Genomic DNA, 15,496 nt, shown 5'->3' with positions numbered 1-15,496 from the left:
ACAATGGAGTGCTGCATATAAGGACATAGAGTACAGGTTGTCGTGTCCGGGCTGTAACTTTCTCTTGTATGGACAGATTTTAAAATAACTTGCCACATGTGTTCCACATACCAAGACGACGTGTCGCGTGCAAGACCCGTGTCCCTACCTCAAAGGTCAAGGTCACACTTAGTGTTTATTCACAATGGAGTGCTGCATATAAGGACATAAAGTATAGGTTGTCGTGTCAGGGCTGTTACTTTCCCTTGTATGGACAGATTTTAAAATCACTTGCTACATGTGTTCCACATACGAAGACGTGTCGTGTGCAAGACCCATGTCCCTACCTCTAAGGTGAAAGATACACTTAGTGTTTATTCACAAGGGAATTCTGAATATAAGGACAACAGTGTAGGTTGTCAAGTATGGGTGGTATTTTTTTATGTTCAGAGGCAATTTAAAATAACTTGCAATATGTATTTGACACGTAAAGGCAAGATCAACTTTTCATGTACTGACCTTGTTCGTAGGTCAATGTCACATTCGGGGGCATTCGTCACATACTGTGACAGCTCTTGTTTATTACATGTCTAATAATCAACGGGTGAACATTTTGAAATGAAGTTGCCTCTTGTAACAGAGCATTTTGTGATTATATCCGTCATTTCTGGTTGCATGGTCTGCACCCCTGTAAATGTGCTCATACCCTAACATCTAGTACTTGATAAATTAATTGACAAAGCCAAACTTTTCATTTTGATACATTGTTACGAAAAAAGTGATGGGGCTAAAATGACAAGTTTGTTTTTGTATCTAGGGATGGATCTCAACAGGCATTTAAAAGATATTGTGAATCTTTTATCATAGTTTCTACCGATCGAAGTGTTCACAGTAGTATGTTAATGTTTTTGAGCCGTGCATAAACTGTGTATCTGCTCCACATCTCCTTCACTCATTAAAGGTTTGCAAAACTAAATATGACAAAATGCAACAAAACAAGGTTTTTTTATATGGTCAATAAATAGGTAGGTTTATCAAGAAATGTTAGGTACCACCTTGGAACGGTCAGTAAAATGTAAATTTACTGGGGGTTTAAACCAGTTTATGTGCACAAATCTAACTCTTATCCCAACAATCCTTAATATAGATAAAACGCCTTCAAACCACAAGGCTCATACCTTTGATATTTGTTATGGAGCATCATATGATGACTGTCTAGCAAAACAGTTGAAATTATGCCCCTGGGGCAAAAGCTGGCCCCATCCTTTTTTTTTTTTTTTTCAAAGCTACAGCAATGATATTTGGACCATGTGTACAGTTTTGCAAACGAGCATAAATGTTGTCCTCGGTTGACCTTGACTTTGACCTTTTGACCAACTTTTTTTATTTTTAAAGCTACAGAAATGAAATTTTGACCAAGAGGCCACACCAAATTGATATTTCGTTCCGCAGATTTACCGCTCCTATTTTTTTGAAAATGTAAAAAAATTTTTTTATTTTTTTTGTGCGCCCGCACCTCCATTTTGATCGCCAAGCAGATTCTTTTCAGGTAATAATTTATTAGAAGGCTTAAAATAATCAAGTATAATTTTTCTACGCTAGTTTTCATGTTTTTGTAAAGGGAAGTTACCGACGCGTAGTGTTTTTATACTGTATATCAATCGGTTTATCATGGGTTTCAATTAGTCCAAATAATTGTACGTTGACGGATTTTTTTTTAGATTTTTGATATGGCAAATCCTTAGGGATTGGAAGAATCCCGTATAACATGTCTATTATTTTAGACTAGGGTTTCAACAAATTCAATCAAAATGGCAGCTTCCGGTATAAACAAAGTGGCTCGAAGTTTGGAAATTAAATCTTATTTTTGACAATAAATATGTTTTGAGCATGCTTGAAGTCATTGTTGATCGTCTCATGCAGTAAAGGATCATTATTTAAAGCAATCATTATGCAATAAAGCATGTGTATCTAAGACTGGTAGCGATTATATTGCGTAATTAGTGACTCGTTTTGAATGGAAATCGGACAGGTCAACTTAACTGGAATATGAGTCATTGTTTGGTCCAAATTGATGTATCAAGCTCATTTTTGATCAAAGTCTGACAAAACAACAGTTTTGAACAAATATCTTTTCACAAACAGCGATATAAACACTGGTCTGGATATACCTCAACATAAGTAAGCCTAAGTTTATCACCTTATATTTTGTTTTTATTTGCAGCATAATCCGGGATTGTAATGCACTTGTCAATTGTAACCACTGCCCCGCCCACCCCTCGCCCTTGAGCAGAGGCAATGGGCTGTGTTTTTACCTTTCAGGTTGCCCCGCAGTGCCTAGTGAATGTAGTTTTGTCTTCATATTGAAAATAGTCGGGAATGGGCCTCACATAGGTATTCAGGGTTGCGGGGCAGGGATTTTACCAGCAGTGTGTCCCTGCAGGTCGGGTATTTTACCCGAGTTTTTAGAGACCGGAAGTCAAAGTCCCCACTATTCCGGACTTAAGGGGGGGGGGGGGGGGGGGGGGGGGGGGGGGGGCATATACAATTGGCTGGTGCATAAAAACATCTAAATAACCAAAAAAAAGTACTCTGAAAAATACTCTTGTTCTTTTTGTTTTAATAAGCACATGTCATTGCATTTCCTGTGATAATAAAAACAAAATTTAGTCTTATGTTATATAGAGTCTGATGGTTGATGATGCCTGTGTAAGTGATCATTTTTTAAAAATCCCAAATCAATCCTTAGTTATGTCTAAATACAGTTGCATATGATGTTAAAACTGATTCAGGTAGATTTATATAAGTTGTTTCAAACTTTTTACGAAAAGCAGGGTTATTTATTATTATGAATGATCGTCATATTAATGTACGTTTTAATTATATAAGAAATTAGATTTATCCATATAATGTTTGTACTAAACACGGATGAATAAATAGTATGTATTCCAACATTTTCCCAATGTCCATTAGAGGTTCAGTGCAAGATGGCGTTAAAATGGGTTTAAGGGCAATTATTTTGAACATTCTTTCTTATTTATATTGAATATAAGGAAAATATATTTTTCGCTCTTCGCTCGCTTCGGTTTTTATGAAAACTGACAAAATTTTATTTTTTATTTTTTTTTTCGCTCGCTCGCTCCAATTTTTTTTGGCAAAAATCCGAGGAACTAAACATTAATTTGGTGTGGCCTGAGTACAGTTTTGAAAGCATTTTTTTTTTTGTCAGATGACCTTTACTTGGCACATATTAAAATAGTTCATGCAATTAATCTGCTTTCAACACTTTCCGTCCTCAGATGTTGAACATGCAACATTTTCAGCTAACCCTAACACAAAACGTGAACTATATGATTGTTGCCTTTTACCCATACATACATGCTCTGGATTGAAAATGAACACAAAAGCCATGCCAGTAGAGCACAGGCCCTTATGGGCCTCTTGTTTTAATGACCATCATATATGCCGTTACCAAGTTTCATCACTACAAGTTATTCTAAACAAAGCTATTGAGAGAACTTTTAGTGACAGTGACCTTGATACTTGACACCAACTGCAATCCAAAGGTAACTTAAAAAAGGTTTGCTTTATACCAAGTTTTAACTGAAACCATTTTTCTATGTTTAGTAACGGTGACCTTGACCATGACCCTACTCACCTTTGTTACGTCTTTGCATAAGTTAGATACACTCCAAATTTCATTACTATACAGGATTTGAGTCCCTCCTTTCAAATCCTCTCCATTTTATTTTTAATGATACAAAGTATTTACATGCAAGAAATTTAATCGTTAACACTTGTTCAAATCCTAGCTTATATTTGAGAATATAGCTTTCATTCAGATTGTCCTGTACTTTATTATAGCTCAGTTGTAAGGAAGATATTATCAAGCAGTGACACACATTCTCATTGTTCTCTGTATTCTGCTTTTGTTAACTTCCATGTACTGAGTATCATTGTTCTATTGTTGTTAACTTCCATGTACCTAGTATCATTGTTCTATTGTTGTTAACTTCCATGTGCTGAGTATCATTGTTATTCTTATACTATTGCTTCAGCCTTGGCATCAAATTTTTGAACAAGCCCTGCTATATAAAATTCAGAATTTGGGCAAGCCCAAAAGACATTTTACCAGTGCAGGGCTAGCGGGCTTGTGCTAATTTCGACCACTGTATATGCCCTTTCAGTAGATAATGTTATGCTTAAAGCGTGTTGTAAAATTTATTTAATATAAATTGAGCAAACATTATTACCAATTCAATGAACACATAATGTATACATAAGTTTGACAAGCATTTGTGGTATTATGTTCACATAGTCATTAACTATTGCTCAGTTTCTCATTCAATGCCACAGAAAAATGTGCTATGTGTATGAGACATATTTTATATATATATTTTTCTTAGAGGTCAGAAAAAAAGCTATGGTACATGACAGCAAGCATTGAAAGAGGAGAAAGAATATAAAGTTACAAAATGAGAAATACATTAACAAAACACTTGCTTAGTAGCACCTGTAAAAGTATAGCTTTACAAGCACAATCCACATTATTAATATTTTGTCAAATATGGCACTTGTCAATGCAACAGTAGGACAATGTTCTAGCAGTGAAGGGTTCAAACAGCCATGTCCATTTTGATGGTGGGGTAGGGCTTGTAGTCCACTATTTCGAAGTCTTCCATTTTAAAATCATCAATGTCTGTCACATTTCTCTTGATCACAAGTTTTGGATATGGTCTTGGCTCGCGTTGCAGCTACAAAGTTTAAAAGCAAAAGCATGTTAAATTTTCAGAATTAAATTCATCCAATCAAACATAAAATCATTCAATTATTATTAATTTAACATGTAATTAAACTTCAGTAAGTCAGGAACATGAACATACTTGATAATAAGCATTGCCTTTTTTTTTAAAAACAATAAGAAGAAGTAAATCAATATAAAGAAAATTCATTTACGAAAATTCAAGTGTATGACCACACCAACCACTTGTTTCCTATTAAAGACATAATGGGAGTTTATTGTTTGGTATGTCATGGACAAGAAATGTTAGCAAATCTAACCTGTTCTTTTAGAGCATCAATGTGGTTCACATACACATGGGCGTCTCCAAGAGTGTGGACAAAGTCACCAGGCTGAATAACAACATGAGTAACATTTAATAAAACTTAAATAGTTCATGTAATTTTAAATTTCCATTGCAAAATGATACTATCTGTGTTTTGCATTTCTGACGAAAATATCTTAAAATTATATTAAAGTTTTGGTTCAGAAAATAAGGGGATTTTGACATTTGCTTAGGGGATTCCTGATGCATCAAAAGGAAATATCTCATACCAGCTATATTTTTGGTAGGCTTCCCAGGGCATATTGCCCTCAACTAGGACAGTTTCTTTTGCACGTTAAAACTTTTAAAAACATTTTATGTAAACTAGCATTTCCTATTAACTGAAAAGCACTGTATTCAGTCTACATGTTGTTAGAATATCTATTTGTACAAAGCAATATTGTCAATATTTTTTCCCTATCACAAACACCAAAAATAAAGTATATACACTGAACACTTAACCAGAATAACTAGGGTTGCATGTTTACCTTGAGCCCGGTGATGTGTGCAATCATGTAGGTCAGGAGTGAGTAGCTGGCAATGTTAAACGGAACTCCAAGACCCTGCAAAAAAGGGCAACATTTTGAAACTTGTAAGAACTAGAAAAACCAAATACTTGTTCATTTACGAATGGCGCCATCTAGATATATTGTAACAATGTGTTTTATTATGCCAGAATGTTAAACAATGAAAAGTTTAACTGTTTTTATGCCAAATGCTAGTGTTCTTTTCACTAAGCATTAAATACAATACCTGCTTTTTACGCACATTATTATCAGCGCCTAGTCCAAAGGCCACAGCGGAAGCATCATGTATTATGTATATTTTATTTTAAGGCCAACATACCATGTCTGCAGACCTCTGGTACAGCTGACAGGAGAGCTCCCCATTTGCCACAAAGAACTGTACAAATGCATGGCAAGGGGGAAGGGCCATCTTCTTCAGATCTACAAACAAAACAAGAAAAAAATATGTTAACATTTCCTATTTAGTTTTGCATCAAAGTTTTAATTTTTATGTGCATAACAGCACCATAAGAATAGTGAAAACAACAACTTGGAAAATTACATGTTTTCCATTGTTTTACATTTCCATCCAAACACCGCAAAAGTAGAATAAATGTTATGTTAAAATCATTTATCAAACACACCAATGGGATTCCAAGCGGACATAATGATTCTGCGGTCATCTGGATTGTTGCGTATTTTATCTATAACATCCATCAGCTGATCCACTCCCTGGCCCTCATAGTCTGCATGCATGTCCGTGTACTCTGCACCAAAATGTCGCCACTGAAACCCATACACCGGACCCAAGTCACCTGAAATCAGTAAGAACAGTATTGTTTTGTTTTTGATACTATGACAATCAAATCAGGTCTACTGTATTTTTCTAGGAAACCAGAAATATCTGACCAATTGCCTTGGAACCATTTAGAATTCCAAATTTTACAGGTAATTCCCAGTTTTGATTTTCCAATTTGATTCAATTTTCCAATAGAATGTCCAGAAAAAGACCTGCTTACAATATCTGAAAATATACCTTTGAATATGTTTCAATTGATTAACCTGTTATTTGTGTTTTATGTTTGTATTAAGGATTAAGGAACTTCGTGCTTTCTTCAAAAAAAATTATTGGTATTTTTCTTTTATAAAATGAATGACTCCAACCAACCCTCTTCCCTATGTCCTAGGCCCAGGTTGGTCAGGAACTCCTTGGAACCGTTGGCATCCCAGATGTGTACATTCTTGTCCTTCAGAATGTTGGCATTTGTGCACCCCTTGACAAACCATAGTAGCTCCTCCGCAAGTCCTCGCCAGAACACCCGCTTTGTTGTCAACAGTGGAAATTCTAAAAACAAATCATTTCAACTAACTAAAAGACTTAGTCTCAGTGTTATTTTACCACCGTTATAGTGTTGCAAGTATGAAATCTATTTTATGAATAATTTCCGCAGAACGTCTTTCAGCAAAATGTACCGGTATTTATCTATCACAAATAGGGCTAACATCTGAGTAAATTCTCTAACATGTTTTTTTAAAAATAATGCACATGAATTTGATCTCTTTTTAAGTAAGTCACCCACCATCTCTTAGGTTGTATCTCATCTGCATCCCAAATATTGAAAGTGTGTCTGTGCCTGTCCTGTTGGACTTCCTAACACCATGATCGATGATCTGTTGTATTGCATCCAGGTAGTTGTATTCAGAGTGCCTCCTTACGCTATTTGAGCTAAAAACAATATAATCTTCATTTACATAACATTTTAAACACACATTTGAACAATTTTTTTATTTCATTTTTATAACTCAAAAGCCAAGTTGATAACTAAATAAGCATTCAGTGAATACCTGTTACACAATCCATTTGTCATTGAACCATTTACTTTCTTACTCGTCTGGTCATGTGTTGCATCACCTTGAGCGTGTCCGTTGACCTCCACTGACATCATGACAATATCTAAGTACAAAAATATGCCTATAAATTCAAATAATTATTTTTTCCTTGTTGTACACAAGATGTTTGTACCGTAATAAATGTGTCAAATACATATGGCAAGTTATTTTAAATTGCCTCTGAACATAAAAAAAATACCACCCATACTTGACAACCTACAATGTTATGTCCTTATATTCAGAATTCCCTTGTGAATAAACACTTAGTGTATCTTTCACCTTAGAGGTAGGGACATGGGTCTTGCACACGACACGTCGTCTTCGTATGTGGAACACATGTAGCAAGTTATTTTAAAATCTGTCCATACAAGAGAAAGTTACAGCCCGGACACGACAACCTATACCCTATGTCCTTGTATGCAGCACTCCATTGTGAATAAACACTAAGTGTGACCTTGACCTTTGAGGTAGGGACACGGGTCTTGCAGGCGACACGTCGTCTTGGTATGTGGAACACATGTGGCAAGTTATTTTAGAATCTGTCCATACAAGGGAAAGTTACAGCCCGGACACGACAACCTATACTCTATGTCCTTATATGCAGCACTCCATTGTGAATAAACACTAAGTGTGACCTTGACCTTTGAGGTAGGGACACGGGTCTTGCACGCGACACGTTGTCTTGGTATGTGGAACACATGTGGCAAGTTATTTTAAAATCTGTCCATACAAGGGAAAGTTACAGAGCCAGACGGACGGACGGACAGTGCGATTTTAATATGCCCACCTTCGGAGGCATAAAAACATACTGGTCAAACATGTTGCCTGGATAATCACTGACAGGACCTGTCACAATTGCCTGCACACTGACAGGACTTGTCACAGTTTCCTGCACACTGACAGTACTTGTCGATTGACTGCACACTGACAGAATTTTGTTCAGTTGCCTGCACACTGACAGGACTTGATGACTGACTGCACACTGACAGAATTTGATTCTCATACCTGCACACTGACAGGACTTTGTTCAGTTGCCTGCACACTGACAGGACTTGATAATTGACTGCACACTGACAGCACTTGGTACAAATACCTGCACACTGACAGGACTTTGTTCAATTGCCTGCACACTGACAGGACTTCGTTCAATTGTCTGCACACTGACAAAACTATGTTAAATTGCTTGCACACTGAAAGAACAAGTATAGATACACAAACAACTGAGAGGACTTCGTTCAATTGCCTGCACACTGACAAAACTATGTTAAATTGCTTGCACACTGAAATAACTTTTAGTATGGATACACAAAAAACAAACAGTGCACCATCCAATAAACTGCCTTAAGCTCTTAAATCAGCAGAACACATTCAATATCTATTATTGCTTCTTCCATCTAGGACAACATCACCATCCTTCAAATAATCAAAATTTTCTATATAAGGCCCAAAAAAATTAGCTGTGTTTCCGGTAACCCGACCGAACCTTATCTTTTTTTAGGCATAAAACTAAAAAAATCAAAAATTAAATATATCATCATTATTTTCGTTGTTTGTCTGTCTCTGTTCTCGGAGAATATACTTTCATTCCTGATTATGTATTACCGAGACACTTTGTCAACAGGGAAACAAAATGGCGGAGTTCGGCGATCCCTGTCCGATATCTTCTAATTGGCAAACGCATGTTTATGGTCCAAACACGTGGTTGATCACAGGAGACACATTTTGCTGTCTGTATAATGAAAATATTTAAGATATAGTTCGCGGTGTTATTTATCCATGTCCAAAATAGAACTTACTTTTTTACATTAGGCTTTGCGTACATCAGCTTAACAGCGAGGTTCACATTTCATTAATCGTTACATTAATTTATCCGCAGTTATCAATGGCTATTCATTTCGCTTAATTTAAGTCTCATCAACTGAAATCCAAACAAAAACATGCGAAAGTTAAAACAACACAATTATAGGAATGTGTCAGTTGCTGATCAAACGGTACAATTTGTGACGTCAGAGCACGAGCGGTAATAAGATCAAAGGCGTGTGGCTATGGTTCGTATTTAAATCGGTCGGTCGGGTACCGTATGATACCACTTGATTGCCAGGAATCCGTCTAGGCTGGTAAGAAAATACCATACGATCGGAAAAATATTATAATCAATACTAGTCGTCTGGGATTCTTAAAACAATGAACGAAATGTTTGAATTCACTACAAATATGAATGAAACTTTGATTGTTACGATTATAATGATAAATTATAAATAATATGTAAAATAAATCCATATCCACGTTTACTTGTTCTATTATTAACCTACCTCCACATAAGAGAGCTCACAGTTCACAAGAAAATTGGCGATTTTTAGTTGATAAATGGCTGTTTCGCTAGAACATCATCATAGATTTGTAGAAATTGCAGTGCTGGATTTGTTTTAAAAACCGATCGCGTCTTATAAAGGAGTATTGTATACAAAATACACACCAAATGTCATGGGCAAAATTGGCGTGAAAATACCGCAGGCAAAGGTAAGGAAATGATTTCAGACATTAAACAATGCTGTTTTTACTGATATTTTGTTAATTATGGAAAGCTTAGATATAATTTAATTGATTTGATGCAACAGAATTTTGCATGAAATCGAAACTGTAAAAACAACAAAAAAATAAACCCCGACCGACCGCCCCCTAATTTTTTTCGCCATGTAACGGGAAACACAGGTATTTTTTTTTGGCCTAGTGTATAGTGTATAATAATTATTATAATCTATGAACTTAAAAAAAGGACAATAATTACCTTTGAAGTGACTATGTTGAAGACTTAATAAAATTTAAAATCTATTCCATTGTTACTAAAAATAGAAAGTAGTGGAATCTCCAACAAAAAGTGAGTCTGAGACCATACAGCAATACTTGCTGCCCTTGTTTCAAGAGTAAACTTTACATAAACATCAAATTTTAACAAAATGTATTTATAATGAACTCGTAACTCACTGGGTGATGCCAATTTTTATCCAGGGGCATAATTTGAATAAACATGGTAGATAATGACAATGTTACACACCAAATATTTAAGCACTAGGCCTGATAGTATTTGCCAAAAAAAGTTTTGTAATTTTTCCTTTAGGTTGCCAAAGCAACAAGAGTTCTGCATGAATTCATTTTTTTGAACAATTTTGAAAAAGCACCAACCAAGGATCATTCCTATGAAATTTCATAAAAATTGTCCAAGCGGTTTAGGAGAAGATGATGATTATAACCAATTGTTGACACATTTCCTTTAGGTTGCAATGGCAACCAGACTCCAGAGTTCTGCATGGAATACATTTTTTTTTACAATTTTGAAAAAGCACCAACCAAGGATCATTCCTATGAAGTTTCATTAAAATTGTCCAAGGGGTTTAGAAGAAGATGATGATTATAACCAAGTGTTGACGCTTTTCCTTTAGGTTGCCAAAGCAACCAGAGTTCAGCATGGAATTCATTTCTTTGAACAATTTTGAAAAAGCACCAACCAAGGATCATTCCTATGAAGTTTCATTAAAATTGTCCAAGGGGTTTAGGAGAAGATGATGATTATAACCAATGGTTGACGCTTTTCCTTTAGGTTGCCATGGCAACCAGAGTTCTGCATGGAATTCATTTCTTTGAACAATTTTGAAAAAGCACCAACCAAGGATCTTTCCTATGAAGTCTCATTAAAATTGTCCAAGGGGTTTAGGAGAAGATGATGATTATAACTAATTGTTGACGCCGAACGCCGTATGACGTATAATTATTTATGAAGAATGAGGGATCATTTGGCACAAAAATCATGTTTTACATGTTATGATGATTGTAACTGTCATTGAAGAGAGTTGAAACAGTTTTAATAGTTGTCTTTGTTACTGGTTATTTTAAATGACCATTTTAATGTTCATTGTATTTTCCCAATTTTGTAAAGCCACAGGTGGTTTTGAAAATTTAAATAAAAATCACTGTGTAAAACATTCATGTTCTAACCTTTTTATGCATACATTATGCTGTGAAAGAGTAAGTATTAAGATTTTGTTTATATTTCAAGAAATTCATTTCTTTTTTATTCATTACCATAATCTTCATTAATCAAATTGGGAAAAAATATAAATTCTGGGGTTAATTGACATTTTTTGCTAGGGGAAACAGCCTTTAGAAGGCAGTAAATTGCACCCCCTCCCCCCCAAAAAAAATCACTGTCAGAATAGAAGAGTTTTTTCTTTCAGCATTCTTTTTCAAGAAAATAGTGTCATTGTGCATGTTTTTTTATTTAAAGTTCAATCGAAAAAGCAAACATGCACATCCTGCCAAAACAGTGGGGAACATGTCCCTGACCCCAACCCTCCCCCTTGCATCTGTCCCTAGCAAGCCTGTACACCAAGCTTAACCCCTGACCAATAAAATATCAATTTGCTGTGCACTATACTAAGGGTTAATTCCTAAAAATAAAATTTAAGGGTGTAAGATGTTATTAGGAGGTCTCTAATGCACCAGTCAATTGTAACCACGGCCCCCCAGGTCTGGGGAATAGCGGGGACTTTGACTTTCAGTCCAGCCAAAGTCTCCGCCCGGACTGCGAACGAACTGCTCGTAAAACCCCCGCTAAATGCCCCCGCACCCAAGGGGACTCTAGGTAAGGCCCATTCCCAGCTATATTTGACTGGAAGACAAAACCACCGCATTCACCCGGCACTGCGGGGCCACCTGGAAGGTAAAAACACGGCCCATTTCCGCGGTATACCCCCGGACCTGGGGGTGGGGTGGGTGTGGGTGGTTACAATTGACTGGTGCATAACTAATAGTAATACTATCTTTAGGAAAATGTTGTCTGATTGATCAATTAGTGATTTTAAAAATATATAATGATATATACATTAAGTCCATATAAACAACCACTTCGGTGTCTTTGATGGTTTTTGTTTTGTCGACTCCACGGTAAAGCTGCACTCTCAGAGATAGACAATTTTGATATTTTTATTGTTTTTGTCTCCAATTCAGTCATATAAGATAATTCACAATATAACAGATCTCAATTGTTTGGGGAACTGCCGAAATGTTCATTTTTCGTCAAGCATTATATTATTGCTTTAAGATAAACGCTTAACAGGGATTTTATCCGGGCTTGACTTGACCAGAAGTCAAGTCCCCACTATTCCGTGGACCCCCATATTACAATTGACTGGCACATAATGAATGTGCAAAATTTAAAGTAAGATTGCCTTGGGAAGACTCATCAGATGCTGGCCGCTTTTTGATTTTTTGGTAACAAAGCTGTCCAATAATTTGACATTGTTCAGTTTGTTTATTTACCCTCGCCATCGGGTAATACCCATTCCGCAAGCATGCTACAGATTTCATTAAGTCTAGAAGTATTAAAACATTATAAATTTAAAATAAATAAAAGCAACATTAAATGTAGCGTGGATGCTTTGGACCATGGAATATATCGATCGATGAAATCTATTCACTTTGACAGTTGGGCGGAAATATATTCAAAGGTTGATGGAGTTTACATATAGTGCGCGCAATTTAGCCAATGACTGAGCTAGGTGATTACATCATTTGTATTCACTTTGTATTATGCACGCCTCGGAGCATCCCAGAAAGATTAGAGATAAAACTCAGCCTTTTCCGTATTTGTTTTATTTTTGAAAACTTACTAGAGCGTGATTCTGTACTGTCTTCTTTATACTGGTAGTGTAAACATGCCACCTATACCTATAGCCTGTTTACACTCGACTTAGTAGCGGAGTTAAGTTCATGTTTATTCTACTTTCCTTTTAACATTTTGTGGTCTGGAAAAAGCCACTCGCAGAATTTTGCGAGCTTGAATAAAAGTCACTCGCATTCTGCGAGTATGCAAGTCTAAATTCGAACCCTGATGAATGTATGTATTTCTTTAGACCTTGCTGTCAAGGATAACCCGTGAAAGTGCAAGCACTTAATTCCAACGGGGTCCTTTTTTTTTTGCTGAAGGGACAGCACTCTAAAGTGACAGTGGTGGGATACAAGGAAGTCCGGGTGCAATACCCTAGCTCTTTTTCAAAGAGACCCCTTGGTTCTTTTACGTGCTCGGTGTAAAGCACCGATACACGGGGTATAACTTTCCTGGGTTAAACCAGTACCGAGTACACCACTTTTCCAACTGTTAACATCTTTTGGTATGACACGGCCAGGGATCGAACCCACGACCTCCTGCTCCGTAGGTGGGTGCTTAACCACTAGGCCACGGAGAAGAACATTATTGTGGCTAAATTATACATCGGCTGTTTCTTTCAAAAATAGTGTAGAAAATCAAAATGGCACTAAATTTAACTTCTGTTCCTAACACCAAAATTGCAAAAAAAACAAAACAAAAACATTAGTTTAAACTCATTTATTTTTCAACGCTTGTGAAAAAAGTTTATACAACATTATATCAATCAATCAATTTGGCCGGCTTGTTAACCACAAACCACCCAGGCCGAAACTTACCTAACAAACGCGGAGTTGTTGACCAGTTTATATTTCCCGCCGGGTCGGTGGAATTACCGAAATCCCGAAATCCTGGTAAATACCGAAATCCCCTTTCATTTCATAGGTATATATCGTTTTCTTTTATACGCCCGATTTTAATACTTTATTAATTGTGTTGGAATGTTGTATGCCATAATTGTTGGAGGTTGGAGAGGGGTGGAGAAGTCGGAGGAGGGGTGGGGTGGGGTTGTGGTGACTAAAACCCGGGACCCCCTTTCATTTACATAAGTTCATACAAAAGAAGAGTATGCGAGGAGGTTCGTACGCCGTGCTTCAAAACTGCATTGTGTTTTAGTGGGTTGTATGCTGTATTTCTTGGTTGTTGGAGAGGGGTGGGGGAGTCGGAGTAGTTGGGGTGGGGCATGGAGTGATTAAAACCCGGGAACCCCATTCATATTTCTAAGTACATACAAAAGAGAATGCAGTATGATTTAAATCTGTATTGCGTTTAAGTGGGTTGTATGTCGTGGTTGAGGTTGGTTGGAGAGTGGTGGGGGAGTCAGAGGAGGGGTCGGTGGCTACGAAGAAGTCTCAAATACTACTTTCCGATACTTCATTTCAAAGTGTGGAGGTAATGGATGGTAGGGATCATACTTTACATACAATAGAGTCTGCGAGGTGGTTTGTGTGCCGTAGTTGTTGGTGGTTTGAGATGCGTGGGGAAGTCGGAGGAATTCGGGGTGGCTATGAAGAAGTCTCAATACTACTTTCACATACCTCATTTCAAAGTGTAGAGGTAAAGGAGGGTAGGGCTCGTACCTTACATACAAAAGAGTATGCGAGGGTGTGTACGCCGATATTTAATACATTACTTCATTTTGGTCGTGACCTGTATGCCAAAGTTCTTGGTGGGTGGAGAGGGGTGTGGAAGTCGGACGAGGGGGCATTCGGATCTCCTCGGCCATTTTTTCAAAAACAACCTTGGATGTATTTGGACGGTTTACATACTTAAAAAGTGGTACGTTTAAGTCCGCTGCAAATAGATCGCGTAGTAATCTTATTTAGTAGTTAAAATTTATGACTTAACTCTTGGACATTGTAATTATGTTTGCAATAATACACTTCACTGGCAATCAATTTAAACTGAGAGCAATAAATACAACTCTTAAACACTACATTTAATTAATGATATTATTAAAAAAAATACGGACTACTTCAACTGATGTACCGGCATACATCCGAGGTTGTTTTTGAAAATAATGGCCGAGGAGCTCCGAATGACGAGGGTGAGGGTTTAATCCCGGGAAGACCTTTCAATTTCATATATGTTAATGTTTTAACGACTAGTTCAATATCACATTTTATATTTGTTTGATTGCTTTTCGTATTTTTAGTATGTCGTATATTGTTTGTTTTGAAGGTTTCTTATTTTTTAAGGGTGATTTACTGTCCATAAAATGCATGATTTTTGACATAAAATTGATGAGGTCGTGAATCTGTATTTTGACATATGTTGTCACATTAACCAAAGATGTTTCATATGAAATTTTGACT

At 36.6% G+C, this 15,496-nt stretch overlaps 1 protein-coding gene across 2 annotated transcripts; it reads right to left on the bottom strand.

Annotated features, from left to right (window-relative positions):
- Positions 1–4,186: 4,186 nt before the first annotated feature.
- LOC128229734 (thymidylate synthase-like) lies at positions 4,187–14,011 on the bottom strand. Of its 2 annotated transcripts, XM_052941545.1 has the most exons (10): positions 13,961–14,011; positions 9,083–9,209; positions 7,436–7,544; positions 7,171–7,316; positions 6,759–6,935; positions 6,235–6,405; positions 5,931–6,031; positions 5,573–5,647; positions 5,041–5,112; positions 4,187–4,733 (listed from the first exon to the last, which is right to left on the bottom strand). In XM_052941545.1, exons 2-10 carry the CDS (start codon positions 9,159–9,161, stop codon positions 4,596–4,598), a joined length of 1,068 nt encoding a protein of 355 aa, XP_052797505.1. In that variant the 5' UTR covers positions 9,162–9,209; positions 13,961–14,011; the 3' UTR covers positions 4,187–4,595. The 2 variants fall into 2 exon arrangements, with proteins under 2 accessions (XP_052797505.1, XP_052797506.1); XM_052941546.1 differs by lacking the exon at positions 9,083–9,209.
- Between the last annotated feature and the right edge of the window lie 1,485 nt (positions 14,012–15,496).

Source organism: Mya arenaria, chromosome 4 (assembly GCF_026914265.1).
Source record: "Mya arenaria isolate MELC-2E11 chromosome 4, ASM2691426v1".
Classification (NCBI taxonomy): domain Eukaryota; kingdom Metazoa; phylum Mollusca; class Bivalvia; order Myida; family Myidae; genus Mya; species Mya arenaria.
Note: the sequence above shows the minus strand (reverse complement) of the source record. Positions and strands in the feature narration are given on the sequence as shown.